This window comes from Ostrinia nubilalis, chromosome 6 (assembly GCF_963855985.1).
Source record: "Ostrinia nubilalis chromosome 6, ilOstNubi1.1, whole genome shotgun sequence".
Taxonomy (NCBI): domain Eukaryota; kingdom Metazoa; phylum Arthropoda; class Insecta; order Lepidoptera; family Crambidae; genus Ostrinia; species Ostrinia nubilalis.
The window spans coordinates 520,339-533,641 of NC_087093.1; the positions used below are offsets into that span (position 1 = coordinate 520,339).

A 13,303-nucleotide genomic window follows, 5' to 3' on the forward strand; every position below is an offset into this window, starting at 1 on the left:
TTTGATTGTTTGTGTTTGTGACGTCATGACTTAATGTAATACTGACTAATATTGTATTCTACTATAAATGTGGATACTTACTACTGAAAATCAATATTAATAAGATATTTAATGTTAATCGACATTTCATGATTATGTAATACCAATCGACATTTAATAGTATGTAACATCAATCGACATTTAATAATAATAATATACATGTAATACCAATCTACATTTACCTAATCTATAATTTGCATGCTAACTGACATTGGCTAAATAGGACTGCACTTTTATAAAATACCATTCACCACTTATGTATTTACCCTATTTATAAGCAAATAAAGAATTTGAATTTGAATTTGAATTTGAATTAAACCTCGCAACCGATTTTGATGAAATTTGGCATAGAGATAGTTTGAGTCCCGGGAAAGAACATAGGATAGTTTTTATCCCGGTTTTTGAAACAGGGACGCGCGCGATAAAGTTTTTCTGTGACAGACAAAATTCCACGCGGGCGAAGCCGCGGGCGGAAAGCTAGTCTACCATAATTTGTATTTTTTCGTCAATTGATTTTGAACTCTATGTGTGAGACATAGGGTTGAAAATAGCTTAAATACATTTTAATATTGAAAATATCATAAGAAGAAAGCACTAAATAAAGAACTTTAATTTGTCTAAACGTCTTAATGATTATTATTATTTTAATTAACACTTTTATTTCTACATACTATATACTATTGTACCAGTGATTTAACGGAAAGGTAAGTGTGAGGAAAATGAGGTTTCACAATCATAGTACGGGAGATATTTTTAGCACAAAGGTTACGGCTGTGACCGTTTTAGTTGTTTTTTTCAGACAGCACCAGCTTCTGCACTACTTCTTGCACTTACATCTCACCATTTCCAGGCAAGCCTCGGCAGCTACGGGCAAACCGGTCCATGTAGGCTCCATCTTGCTATCGGCTCTGGTCCACCCCCAACCAGTCGGGTAAAGGGAAGACTGAGTCGGTTGCTTGCAACTAATCCTATACGCGAACCCCTTGGATTGATCTAATAAGTAAGTGGATAGATCTTGAACAAGGGACGACTAGAAAAGAGGACCAAAATCCCAACAAAACAGCCTAATCTGGTTTACAGACAGCTCAAAGATGCAGTAGCGGCGTAGGGGGGGGGGGGGCGGGCTGCCCCGGGTGCCAAGCATCAGAGGGTGACACATGTCGCACAGATTAGTACTCACTGGCGCATCTGCATAGCAAGTCTGCGGTCTATGTTTTTAAATTTAAATATTTAAATATCCTTAGACATTTTACACTGCCCTTCTAGTCCCAAACTAAGCAAAGCTTGTACTATGGGTACTAGACAACGGATATAAATATACTTAAATACTTTTTTTTTTGTAAATACATACTTATTATACATAGAAAACACCCAGTCCAATACAAACAACAACTGGGGGTTACCAGGGGGTGCCTTAGGACTTACATCGCCACTGCAAAGATGGCCTTGGGAACGGGAACGGGCGTCTACTGTAAACACTTCGAACATAGTGAACGCTTAAAGAGGTTTGCTACAGTGTTTCAAGCTGAATTCTACGCTATAATATGTGTGCACTAAAGAACAGGGGTGTAAAAAACGCAACATTTACATCCTGATTCACAGCCAGGCAGCACTCAAACAAAAAGCCATCGCCTCAGTGAAGGTTGAGTCTAGAATTATTCTAGATGCAATCTTAAAGATGAACAAACTCGGAAGGCATAAAAGTGTCACTGATGTGGGATACCTGGACATACACTGATCAAATGCAATGGGAGAGCCGACAGTCTAGCGAAACTAGGGTCAGATGCGATACCTATTGGGTCAGAACTGATACTTACCTTTATCTAACGGCATACCTCATGGCCATATTCCAAGAAGCACAGTGCTGAATGGGAAATCTCCAACGATATAAGATAAGCCTCTCCAAATCATTTCTAAAGGGAAACACAGGGTCATGGAGAAAACTCATTAAGCGGAAATAAAAGGTACCTAAGCCCAAGAAATTACTGGTACGCGAACGAACCACATGTCCCACAAAATGGGCCTAACAACAGAAGACAGCTTTCGAGCATGTGGAATACATGTGGGGACCATGAATCAATACTGTAAGAATGGGTCTGCTCGGGTCAGCATAACCGGCATCAGAAGGCTTAGAAGGCTTTCACTCAGACGCTTAATTCACCTAATGGATAGGATTTTTTTGGATGATAGGGAATAAAAAAATGGAGCATATGGATCCTAATGGGTCGCTGTGGACTACGCTTAGACCTAGCTTAGCTTAGGCCCTACATAAGAGAACCCAGACAGCAGCAGCAGCTTTGTATCAGCCTTGGCTACTGGCAGTATATCAAGGGATTCGCGTATAGGATCAGGTGCAAGCAACCGACTCGAGTCTTCCCTTTACCCGACTGGTTGGGGGTGGACCAGAGTCGATAGCAAGATGGAGCCTACATGGACCGGTTTGCCCGTAGCTGCCGCGGCTTGCCTGGAAATGGTGAGATGTAAGTGCAAGAAGTAGTGCAGAAACTGGTGCTGTCTGAAAAAAACAACTAAAACGGTCACACCCGTAACCTTTGTGCTAAAAATATCTCCCGTACTATGATTGTTAAACCTCATTTTCCTCACACTTACCTTTCCGTTAAATCACTGGGACAATAGTATGTAGAAATAAGTGTTAATTATTAAAATAATAATAATCATTAAGACGTTTAGACAAATTAAAGTTCTTTATTTAGTGCTTTCTTCTTATGATATTTTCAATATTAAAATGTATTTAAGCTATTTTCAACCCTATGTCTCACACATAGAGTTCAAAATCAATTGACGAAAAAATACAAATTATGGTAGATTGATGTGCCAGCAACTCTAAATAAATTCTAAAATAATAATCCTTGCTTGCTTATGAACCAAATAGTATGAATTCATGGATAAAATAAATATTTTTTTCCGATGCGCAATAAAATTCGCCCGCTGTGTTCTGAAGAAAAAAATTTTTTCACCCACTTTTTGCGAAAAAAGTACCATACAATGTTATATGTTTATAATCCTGATAAATGTAGCTTTCAGGTCATATTTTTTTTATTAGATTATCTCCAGTGGTTTAAAAGTAAACGACGTTTATTTAAAAAAATACTTTTTGGTTTTTGTGAATTTTACTCAATATTTCTATTTTTTTGTATGAAAAGGCAAAAAGTTTGTTCTAGAAATGAATTCGCCATCCTTTAATTATCCGAAAATGATACCACACTTGCCCTAATACCCATAGTTTTGAAGATATGGGCCTTAAAGTGAAGCGCGGCGGAAGAAAACTTGCCCCCCCTCCCCCTGCTACCACAGGGGGGGCTCCCGATGTCTACCGACGGAAATCCACTCAGGAGGACCCAAAGAACCACTGTTGCAAAAATGAGCCTTCTATACCAAAGTGGAGGGGTCTCCATACAAATCATTGCACTAAATTCCCTACTAAAAAGGGCGTTTTTTTAAGGAATATTAATTTTAAGAAAATTCAAGGGTTGTTTTGTCCAATGACTGGCAGCGTCCAATGACTGTCGGTTTACCCTAGTGGAAATTATGTGCAGCGACATAAGGTAGCAAAAGTGAAAAACGTGCTGGAAAGCAGCATATTTATCATCATCATTTCAGTTACAACCTCCACTGCCGAATCCTCCTCCAATGATTTCCATATAGACCGGTTACTAGCGGCCTACAACGGCTACAACCAACGCCTTCCTGATACCTTTATGAGCATGTTATCAAACCAAAATATAGAAGCTATGTTCACGTGGTCACATGGCGTATTTTTATCCAAAATACCCCGCGGCAATCTGGCTGTGTCACTGAGCTGATGAGTACCTGTAGAATCCAGCAGGCCGCCGGCTTCTGCCCCCAGCGGCGGCGGCGGCGGCGGCGGGGGCGGCGGCAGCGGCGCGGGGAAGTGCGCGGTGATGGATGACGTCACGCGGTGCAGCCCGCACAGCAGCTCGCAGCCCACCAGCGTCACCACGCCGCTCACGGGGCTGCCAGGAGCATAGTGTCGTGTTTGTTACACCTACATAACTCAACAATGACTAATGCCCGTTTTCACCATCAATCCGTAATTTTTAAGCGACCCCTATGACAACAATATTCCTGATATTTGTTACCATAGGGAAAAATTAGGCATTGATGGTGAAAACGGGGGATGGGCATAAGTCGATTTTAACGATTTCTGATTTGTTGGATTCCTTTTTGTCTTGAATAGCAGAATAACTATTAAAATATCGGAAAATATTAAGTAAAAAAATTAAAACAAAATGGTTAAATTAATGCTACGAGTATTTTCTGTAATTGACACACATCACACATTTATTGATTGGGCGGTATGAATTTCGCCCGACCAGCTAGTTTGAAATAAAATAGTAAATAAAAATAAGAAGAGTTAAAATAAAAAAAATAACTCACCAAAATTTTATTAACTCTTTGGGATTAGCGCCATCGTTGACTCGTAGCAAGAATTCGGCCAGAAATAAATCTAGCCACGTTGATTTCTGAAAATTAGGACTCGTTTAACCTTGAAACCTTAAGAAGGAGTCATTTAAAATTACTATTGTGACATAATAGGTCGAAAATACACCGGTTTCTAAATTGAGAAGTAATTTGCATCAATAAACGACATCCGCCCGAGGATGGTACGCCGCAGTTGCAGTCAATAATTTTATTTCAAGGCAATAGGATGACATGCGTTGTATGGACTATCATCCACTATCCAGATGAGCCTGAACGATAGTATTGTAATTTGCGGTTTATTTTTCTAATAAGTGTATTTAATAAAAATAAAACATACAAGAGTGATTGAAATGACTTTTCTTTTCACTGAGGTAAAGATTTTATATTCGTAATTCTTGTCAAAGCGGAATAGACGCTTGTACATTTATGCAAATAAATAAGGAGTATGTGTAAGCTCACCTCGTATGTACCGGTTTCAGACTTGAAGAAGTGCTCCCAGTAAATCTTGAGCGCATCGGGCTCCTCCTCAGCCGCCATGGCTGCTCTGCTTTCGTCCGGTCAGCGTTTGACAACTAGGAATATTAATCAGTTACAATTATATGTATATGATTTGAGCAAGGGCCCTTGCACACCATAGTTTCAGGCGCAGTCGACGCGAGTTCATGAACGCACGTTGGCTGATTGCTATAGATTGCTTTACTGCATATATTAGTGTAAATTGAATCCACATATTTTATTGATTGATAAAACATCGCGCGCACAGCGCGTTTTCATTCATGACCTGCGCATCAAATTTCATGAATAGGCACTAAAAGTGTACCCTTAAATATAAAATAAATTTCTGTTAGGCCTTGTGCAAACCCCCTGTACGAGTGCAAGTGTATAATCCTAATCTGTAGGTTTTCTAAGCACGTTATCGAGTAAACTGGTAGATAATACACAAGTGCGTAAATACGATAAATGCTCACTTTTGTCAATACAGCACTTATCGCACAGTAAATACGGCAGCTTGACAGCTTCAGTATTATTATCATCCCCAAGTAGCAATTGGTATTAATGGCTAAATCTTACTTGTCTTAACCCTATCTAAATTTACACTTAAGCTAAAACCAAATTAACTTAGAATAGAGATTTTTTTCTTTAAGATTTTATATTCTTCATCGAGCGCTACTTAAGCAAATTAAGAATACCCAAAACCAAGTTAAGTATTCTTTAGATAATTTGGTCTTAAGTTATTCTTAGCTTAAGTTAAAAAAAACTTATTTTACTAAATTAAGATTTTTTGTATGCTCACTTAATACTAAATAGTATAGATAAAGTATTATTTAAGTGTTGCAAAGTAAATAAAGTATTCGTAGATTTACTTAGGACTTTTTAAAGACCATTGTCTTAGAAATAGTTTTCTGAAGATTAAGTTAATTACTTTTTGACTAGAATTACCTACATTTTGAGAAAAAATACTCTTAACGGGACGATTTCGATAAAACAGGATCACGCACGCCTATTAATTCAAGGTAATGCACCTGCGTGCGCAGCTTATTGTATTAATTTTTGATACAAAATGCGTGCGGTCGCCCGCAAACTAAATTATGCTATTACCGCGACCGCCCGCGACTTCGTACGCGTGGATCCCGTTTTACCCCCTTCATCTATCTTACGCGGTTTAGATTTTTTCATACAAATGTTTTTTCCCGCTCACTCCCGTTACCGTGAGAATTTTGCAATATCCTGTTGTAACTAAGCTTTAAGTTTACTAAGATACCTGCATGCCAAATTTCAAGCGTCTACCTTAAGCGGTTTAGATTTTTCATACAAAAGGATTTTCCCGCTAATTGCAGTTCCCGCGGGAATTTTGCAATATCCTGTTGTAACTAAGCGTTAAGTTTACTAAGATACCTGCATGCCAAATTTCAAGCGTCTAACTTAAGTTAAGCGGTTTAGATTTTTCGTACAAAAGGATTTTCCCGCTAATTCCCGTACCCGTGGGAATTCCTAAGTATACTATAACCTGCGCAGGAGTATGAAGAATAATTGTACCAAGTTTCGTTAAAATCCGTCGAGTAGTTTTTGTTTCTATAAGGGACATACAGATGGACAGACAGACAGACAGACAAAAATTTTACTGATTGCATTTTTGGCATCAGTATCGATCACTAATAGTTATTTTGAAAATATATTCCATGTACAGAATTGACCTCTCTACAGATTTATTATAAGTATAGATAAGTAAACTCAAAACATGATTTACTAAAATATTGTCCAAAATATTTTCGAAATTGTATGGTAAAGTTGGGTACAACATGATATTATTAGTAGGCCTACCTTTAAAAAAATCTTAACATAATAACTACCGAAAAATATTTCTATTAATTGTAATCCACACTTATTTACGCTTCTCAATCTTCTCATTTAATAAATTAGAAACACTGTGTGATTGAATTTAACAAAATCACAAATTGTTAAAATTCCATAAAAACAATTAAATAAAAACTTTTCACAATAAAATACGTCATGTGTTCATTAATACGGCAAAAATCATATGGCCGATATTCAATAAATTTAATTGCTTATCTCTGAGTGTCGCAATTACAAAGTTCAAAGAATACTTTACGAAATATGCGGGTGGTGCAATTTACCCGCCCTATATGTTATAACAAAACTAAAAACGTAAAAACCAATTAAAATCCTATTAGAACCATTTTCGACTTCCACACGGACAATCCGAGGAAGAAATCATGACGTAATTAATAAATTAGTTAGTAAATGAATTGTTCTTTAATGTATAGCAGGACCAATAATTTAGCAAGACTGAGACAGAATGAAAACTATATAGTTTTAACTAAATAAAACTAAAGATCTACTTGATACCATAGGCACTTAAGTAATACTTCATCAAGTGAATTTTAAGTGTAAGCTAAATCTAATGTCTCTAAACTAATACTATGTAAAGTATAACTTGACTCAACTCTTTCTTCACTAAACTTACAAATTCAAAATCTTCTATACTCTTGCTACATTAAGACAAATTAGAATTACCGCCATTATGAGCTATGTGTAACAAAAAATAAATCAGAAATTAACCAATAATATCATAACAAGAGGACATTTAAATTGAAGTACGTGTTTGTTACACTTTTTCTAGTTGCATAAATGTCTAGGAACGTTTGCATAAAATAAAATCTTATTTTATAACCTCAAAGTTTTCTTTATACAATACAATTTCATAATATTTTATTTATCTTATTAGGTTTTTTTCAAGGCCCTCCTGTTTTATAACATTATCCATTGATTTTACACGAGAAACCACAATGCGTTTTATATTTCCTAGGTATGCAAAAATGACATTCACGGTCTATTCTAGACATAATATAAATTAGTTATTAAAATAATTTAATCGCCATTTTCATTAACCTTTATCTAAAGTTGATTTAGTGTTAAAGATCACAATGTTTACTAAATTAAAGTTCCTCTTTAATAAAAAGTGTCTTACATAGTTCTTCATGAAGTTAAATAAACCTTAGCTGTAAAAATAATTATTACTCTTAAATAAGTATTCAAGATATCTTCAACTCTATTTCCTTGTCTACAGTCATACTACAAGTTATATTATAGTACTTGTTTAGAAATTCTTAAAACTACACTCTTAATTAGGGTTTAAGTCTGCCTTAAGCGTTGTCTTAACTCTGTCTCAGTGATTTCCAAAGGATTGTGCCCTTTTTTGCTTACCATTGTCTTGGGGCATAACTTCAAGATTTCTTGAGTGCGACTATTGTCTTGGCCAAGACAACGGCTGGAATTAGGCTACTAGTCTTCAAGATATCTTCAATGCCTTATGAAGATAATCTGTTGCTACTTGGGATCGATTATTCAATACCTCAACATTCGTGTATGAGGACCATCAATTATTTTCTTCGAATGCCGGATACGTTGTACATGACTTAAGGCCGGGTAGCAGAGAAAATGGCGAAAATGAGGTTTTCATTTTTCATTTTTGAGGTACTAAACAGTAAAATTAAAGGCTAAGATTTTTATTGGGCATAGTTGAGGATATTTTCTAGGGCTATTAACGGATGGAAACACGATTTGATGAAGTTGACTCGATAGAATAAATTCCCAAAGTTACCTCTATTCGTTTTCTATTTATGGTTTTATTTTTAAAATAAGCGATTTGAGATTCTAAATCTTTTACTAAACTAAAGTTCAGAAATAACTTGAGGGCTTTTAACGGATGAAATTTTTATATTGCGTCTTATTTAGTTACTATGTTAAAAAATGTGGAAAAAATCGTCCATGACGGCTTGGACAATCTCAATCAGTCGCGCGGTGGCGCTTACGGAGGACGGACGCGTGTCAGTTTTTTGGCCGTGACAGTTCGCGATTTGTCAATATTTTTGACAATGATGACTTTGATGAGTCACAGTATAATAATATCAGTGTTACTGGAGAGAGCTTAAATTTTTGATAATTAAGAATTATCAATTTTGTCTACCTATTGAAATTTAAATCGTTCGCATCCTTTTAAACGAAGACTCTACTCATGATACATAGTACATTCCTCAAATATGAGACAAAACCAATGAGTTAAAATTACATTTTAATAGTACCTACATACAATCGTCTTACACTCTTTAGAAGAGCACACTGACTGACACAAATAAATAATAAAAAATGCTGTCTAAGGTCTGTAGCTAAAGGTCTAAGCTGTAAGATAGAAGAATCTTCTAGCCAAAAAGATGGCAGATGCAGCAGATGTCAACGGATTTAAAACTGGAGTTCATATGACTCCTTGTAGACTTGAGTCTCTAGAGCGTCCCTTCCTCCACCATGCGTAAAAATGTTTCAAAAATACTGTCTAAGGTCTGTAGCTAAAGGTCTAAGCTGCAAGATAGAAGAATCTTCTAACCAAAAAGATGGCAGATGCAGCAGATGTCAACGGATTTAAAACTGGAGTTGATGTGACTCCTTGTAGACTTGAGTGTCTAGAGCGTCCCTTCCTCCACCATGCGTAAGAATGTTCCAAAAATACTGTCTAAAGTCTGTAGTTAAAGGTCTACGCTGCAAGATGGAAGAATCTTCTAACCAAAAAGATGGCAGATGCAGCAGATGTCAACGGATTTAAAACTGGAGTTGATGTGACTCCTTGTAGACTTGAGTGTCTAGAGCGTCCCTTCCTCCACCATGCGTAAGAATGTTTCAAAAATACTGTCTAAGGTCTGTAGCTAAAGGTCTAAGCTGCAAGATAGAAGAATCTTCTAGCCAAAAAGATGGCAGATGCAGCAGATGTCAACGGATTTAAAACTGGAGTTGATGTGACTCCTTGTAGACTTGAGTGTCTAGAGCGTCCCTTCCTCCACCATGCGTAAGAATGTTTCAAAAATACTGTCTAAGGTCTGTAGCTAAAGGTCTAAGCTGCAAGATAGAAGAATCTTCTAGCCAAAAAGATGGCAGATGCAGCAGATGTCAACGGATTTAAAACTTGGAGTTCATGTGACTCCTTCTAGACTTGAGTCTCTAGAGCGTCCCTTCCTCCACCATGCGTAAAAGTTTTCCAAAAATACTGTCTAAGGTCTGTAATAAAAGTCTAAGCTACAAGATAGAAGAATCTTTTAGCCAAAAACATGGCAGATGCAGCATATATCAACGGATTTAAGACTGGACTGGCACCACCTTGCAATGTCATCCTCTCATTGTTATCTGTAATGTAAATTATTTTTAAATAGTATTTAAAAAATAAAATGTTCGTTTTATTATTTCAATAATCTGACCTCTCAACTCAACTACACTACACAAACACCTTTGTTCGCAACTGTACTGACGAAACCTCGATATTATACCTACCGTTCATTTAAGATGGCAAGCCTTATGTATGGAACGGTCGCTTTTTTGTAACCTTTATAATTTGGTCGGCTTATAGAAGAATTCCTGATATTTTTTTGCAGTTTGATAACTTTCTTATAAGTCGTAATATAAAGCTGAAATTAACAGGATAGCTTATTCAAGGAACATTTTAATTTGTCCATTGTATGCCATGTTCCCTTGTTTTAAGGGAATCGCGTATTCGGCCACGAAAGTAAGACTGTTAAAATAGATTATATTTCTTGAAATCTCTCTTTTGCGCAAAGCCACATCATTTATATTTACTGTGGTTATAAAGGTGTACCAGGGGTACATGCTACACCTTTTTATTCGATTGTAAGAGTACTGGTTTACTCACAAATCCGTTTTATCTGATTTTCGAAATCTTTTAATTACACTGGTGTTTATCATTCAAATCAAATTTCTGCGTTGAGCCATTTACGAGATTTGGGACATCACAAAACATTACCCCAGCAAAATTCTAAATAACTTGAGAACCGGAACACGAACAAATTTTGCTATTCGTGCACAAATTACTACGCAACAAGAGCTATCTATCCATGTATTTGGTTCCGGGATAGAACGACTTTCAAAAAAAAAAATTTGCCAGGGTAATGTTTGAAACGTTACCCCAGCAAAATCTGTTTTTTCCTAATAACTTTAAAACTATAATTTGAACGAATTTTGATATTAGTGGACAAATTTCTGCTCACGATGGACTAATTATCTGCTATACTCTCGACTCTCTAAAGCACAACATTTATAAAAATTTCGCAACATTTAAAAACCGTGTGTGATGCTCATTGCTCATAGTTATTTTCGATACAGAGCCCCGTACATACGTTATACATAAATTATGGAAAGAAAACACCCAGACCAATACAAACAAATATGTATGCAATTTTAGTATGATATTTTTATTTATTAATAAACAAAAAGACTGAACAAAATTGATGCGTGTACTGATTAATGTAATAAACCATTTCGCAAAGTTTCGTGAATTGCAACAACTATAAATAATTTATTATCCAAGCTCTAATTAATCGCTACTACGAGTAACTGATCATAAAATGTTTTTCCAATCGCTCAAGCTCCCGAGGATCTACCGATAGGTCGGGTGACGTAATCTTGAAATTCTTTTAGCCGGCGCGGAACTTCCGGAAGGTCGGGTGACGCCACGCCTCTTTGAACCGTGTTTACTTTGGCAGTTATATTCTATATTTATTCGATTCTAAAATATATTCCCAAAATTTTTGAAAGTTGTTTTAATTTGTATCACTTGGATATGATTTGTACTTATTAGAAAGTGCTGTGAGTGTGATGCTTGAACGGAAGGAAGTCAACCTAACCTAACCAACTGCGTATTTCTATACTGTGTAGCCGCGAGAGCTCTTTGGCGCGCTGTCTTCGGCGAAGTATTGCGCGCGCAGATTTTGACAGCGCGAAATACCTACTTTAGCAGAAATACCAAGCCTTAACTTCACGGTTTCGAAGTTTCGATCGAAGTTTGGAATCACTTCATAAATACTAAGTACGAGTGAAACCAATGGATGGGAATAACGCGTTCCAATTTCTTCAGAACACTTAGATTTTCTTAGTTAATGATATCAGTATTCGAACCTGGGGCCTACACATTTACAAAATTAGCTGTATTTAGTAATACTTACCGTTTTCAAAGTAATTTGCACAAGTCGTGTAAGTGCTTGCTTTATTGAAAAAGAAAACAACATTTTCATCATGTTGAGTTTAATCTTCAGCTAGTCTAGCTAGGGAAATAAAATGACTTGGCGCAGAATGTGACTATTATGAATACTTAAGTAATGCACAGCTGAAGATTGCAATCGAAAGTGGCTTGTTATTGGTAATAAACAGTAACCGTATGAGGTGCCACTCGCATGAGTAGTCGGCATCGGCACAAATAAACACAAATTCCGTGAAAGTCAAGCAGTCAGTCGTCTTTTCAGTTATGAAACTACTACACTAATACTTTACGAAATATTTACGGGGCGGATTATTCGGCGGATATTTCGCTTAGATAATAACGGTATCCCAAATATCTAGGTACCCTTTGTTTACTTTAGGTCAAGAAGAGTAACTGAAATGAAGAATATGATTACTTCAAGCTACTAAGTTTTGCAGAATTAATTCCCCAAGGGTATGGTCTGCTCGTGAACCCTTCTATTACGTTACAGAGCAAATAATCATTACCTATCTATAGTATAGTGGCGGAAACGTGAGTAGAAGCTTAGTGGCGCGAATGGGTATGAAGACGTAGATGCAATGGAATTATGGAAGCCACTTAGTCCCACTGGGGGGCAACACAGTCTTGACACTGGCTGCTGTCGCTGCTAGTCCCACGTTCATTGACAGATGCACACGCGCTCCCACGCTCCCGCGACGCGCGCTCCGCCGGCCACTGGCCACTGGCCACTGAGCCGGGAAACCTTATCATCGCGGTCGTTTTGTTATTTATTGGATAGTAAGGAGACTACAGATAATTCTGACCGTATGACAATGTTATCTTCAATGTGCGAGAGTCTCATATTCTGTATTACGACATCGCCAATTAGAAACGAACCAGATTTTACAATGCTAACGACTCGCCCCAGCTTCGCCCGATTCTGAGCATATTTTTCACACTTGTGTGATTTTGCATGCCTATTTGTTGATTCGAAACTCATTTCAGACATGAAAAAAACGAAAACGCAATTACGTTTCATTGATTGAAGTAGGGTATGAAACTAAATTGGTAATAAAAATGTGATACTTGAGTTGCATACTTGCAAGTTATGACCAATGACAGATATAGTCTCAAACATAATTATGATAATAAGTATTATTATAGAAATGCATAAAACATATTATTTGTATAAAAAATATTATCTTTTTATAAGCTAAAGATAAAATTACTATTTCTCCTCTATTTATCTAAAAATTCAATATT

At 36.7% G+C, this 13,303-nt stretch overlaps 1 protein-coding gene across 1 annotated transcript; it reads right to left on the reverse strand.

Moving 5' to 3' along the window:
• Positions 1-3,730: 3,730 nt before the first annotated feature.
• LOC135072774 (uncharacterized) lies at positions 3,731-13,140 on the reverse strand. The gene is made up of 4 exons (XM_063966811.1): positions 12,568-13,140; positions 4,963-5,075; positions 4,459-4,544; positions 3,731-4,034 (listed from the first exon to the last, which is right to left on the reverse strand). Exons 2-4 carry the CDS (start codon positions 5,038-5,040, stop codon positions 3,731-3,733), a joined length of 468 nt encoding a protein of 155 aa, XP_063822881.1. The 5' UTR covers positions 5,041-5,075; positions 12,568-13,140.
• Between the last annotated feature and the right edge of the window lie 163 nt (positions 13,141-13,303).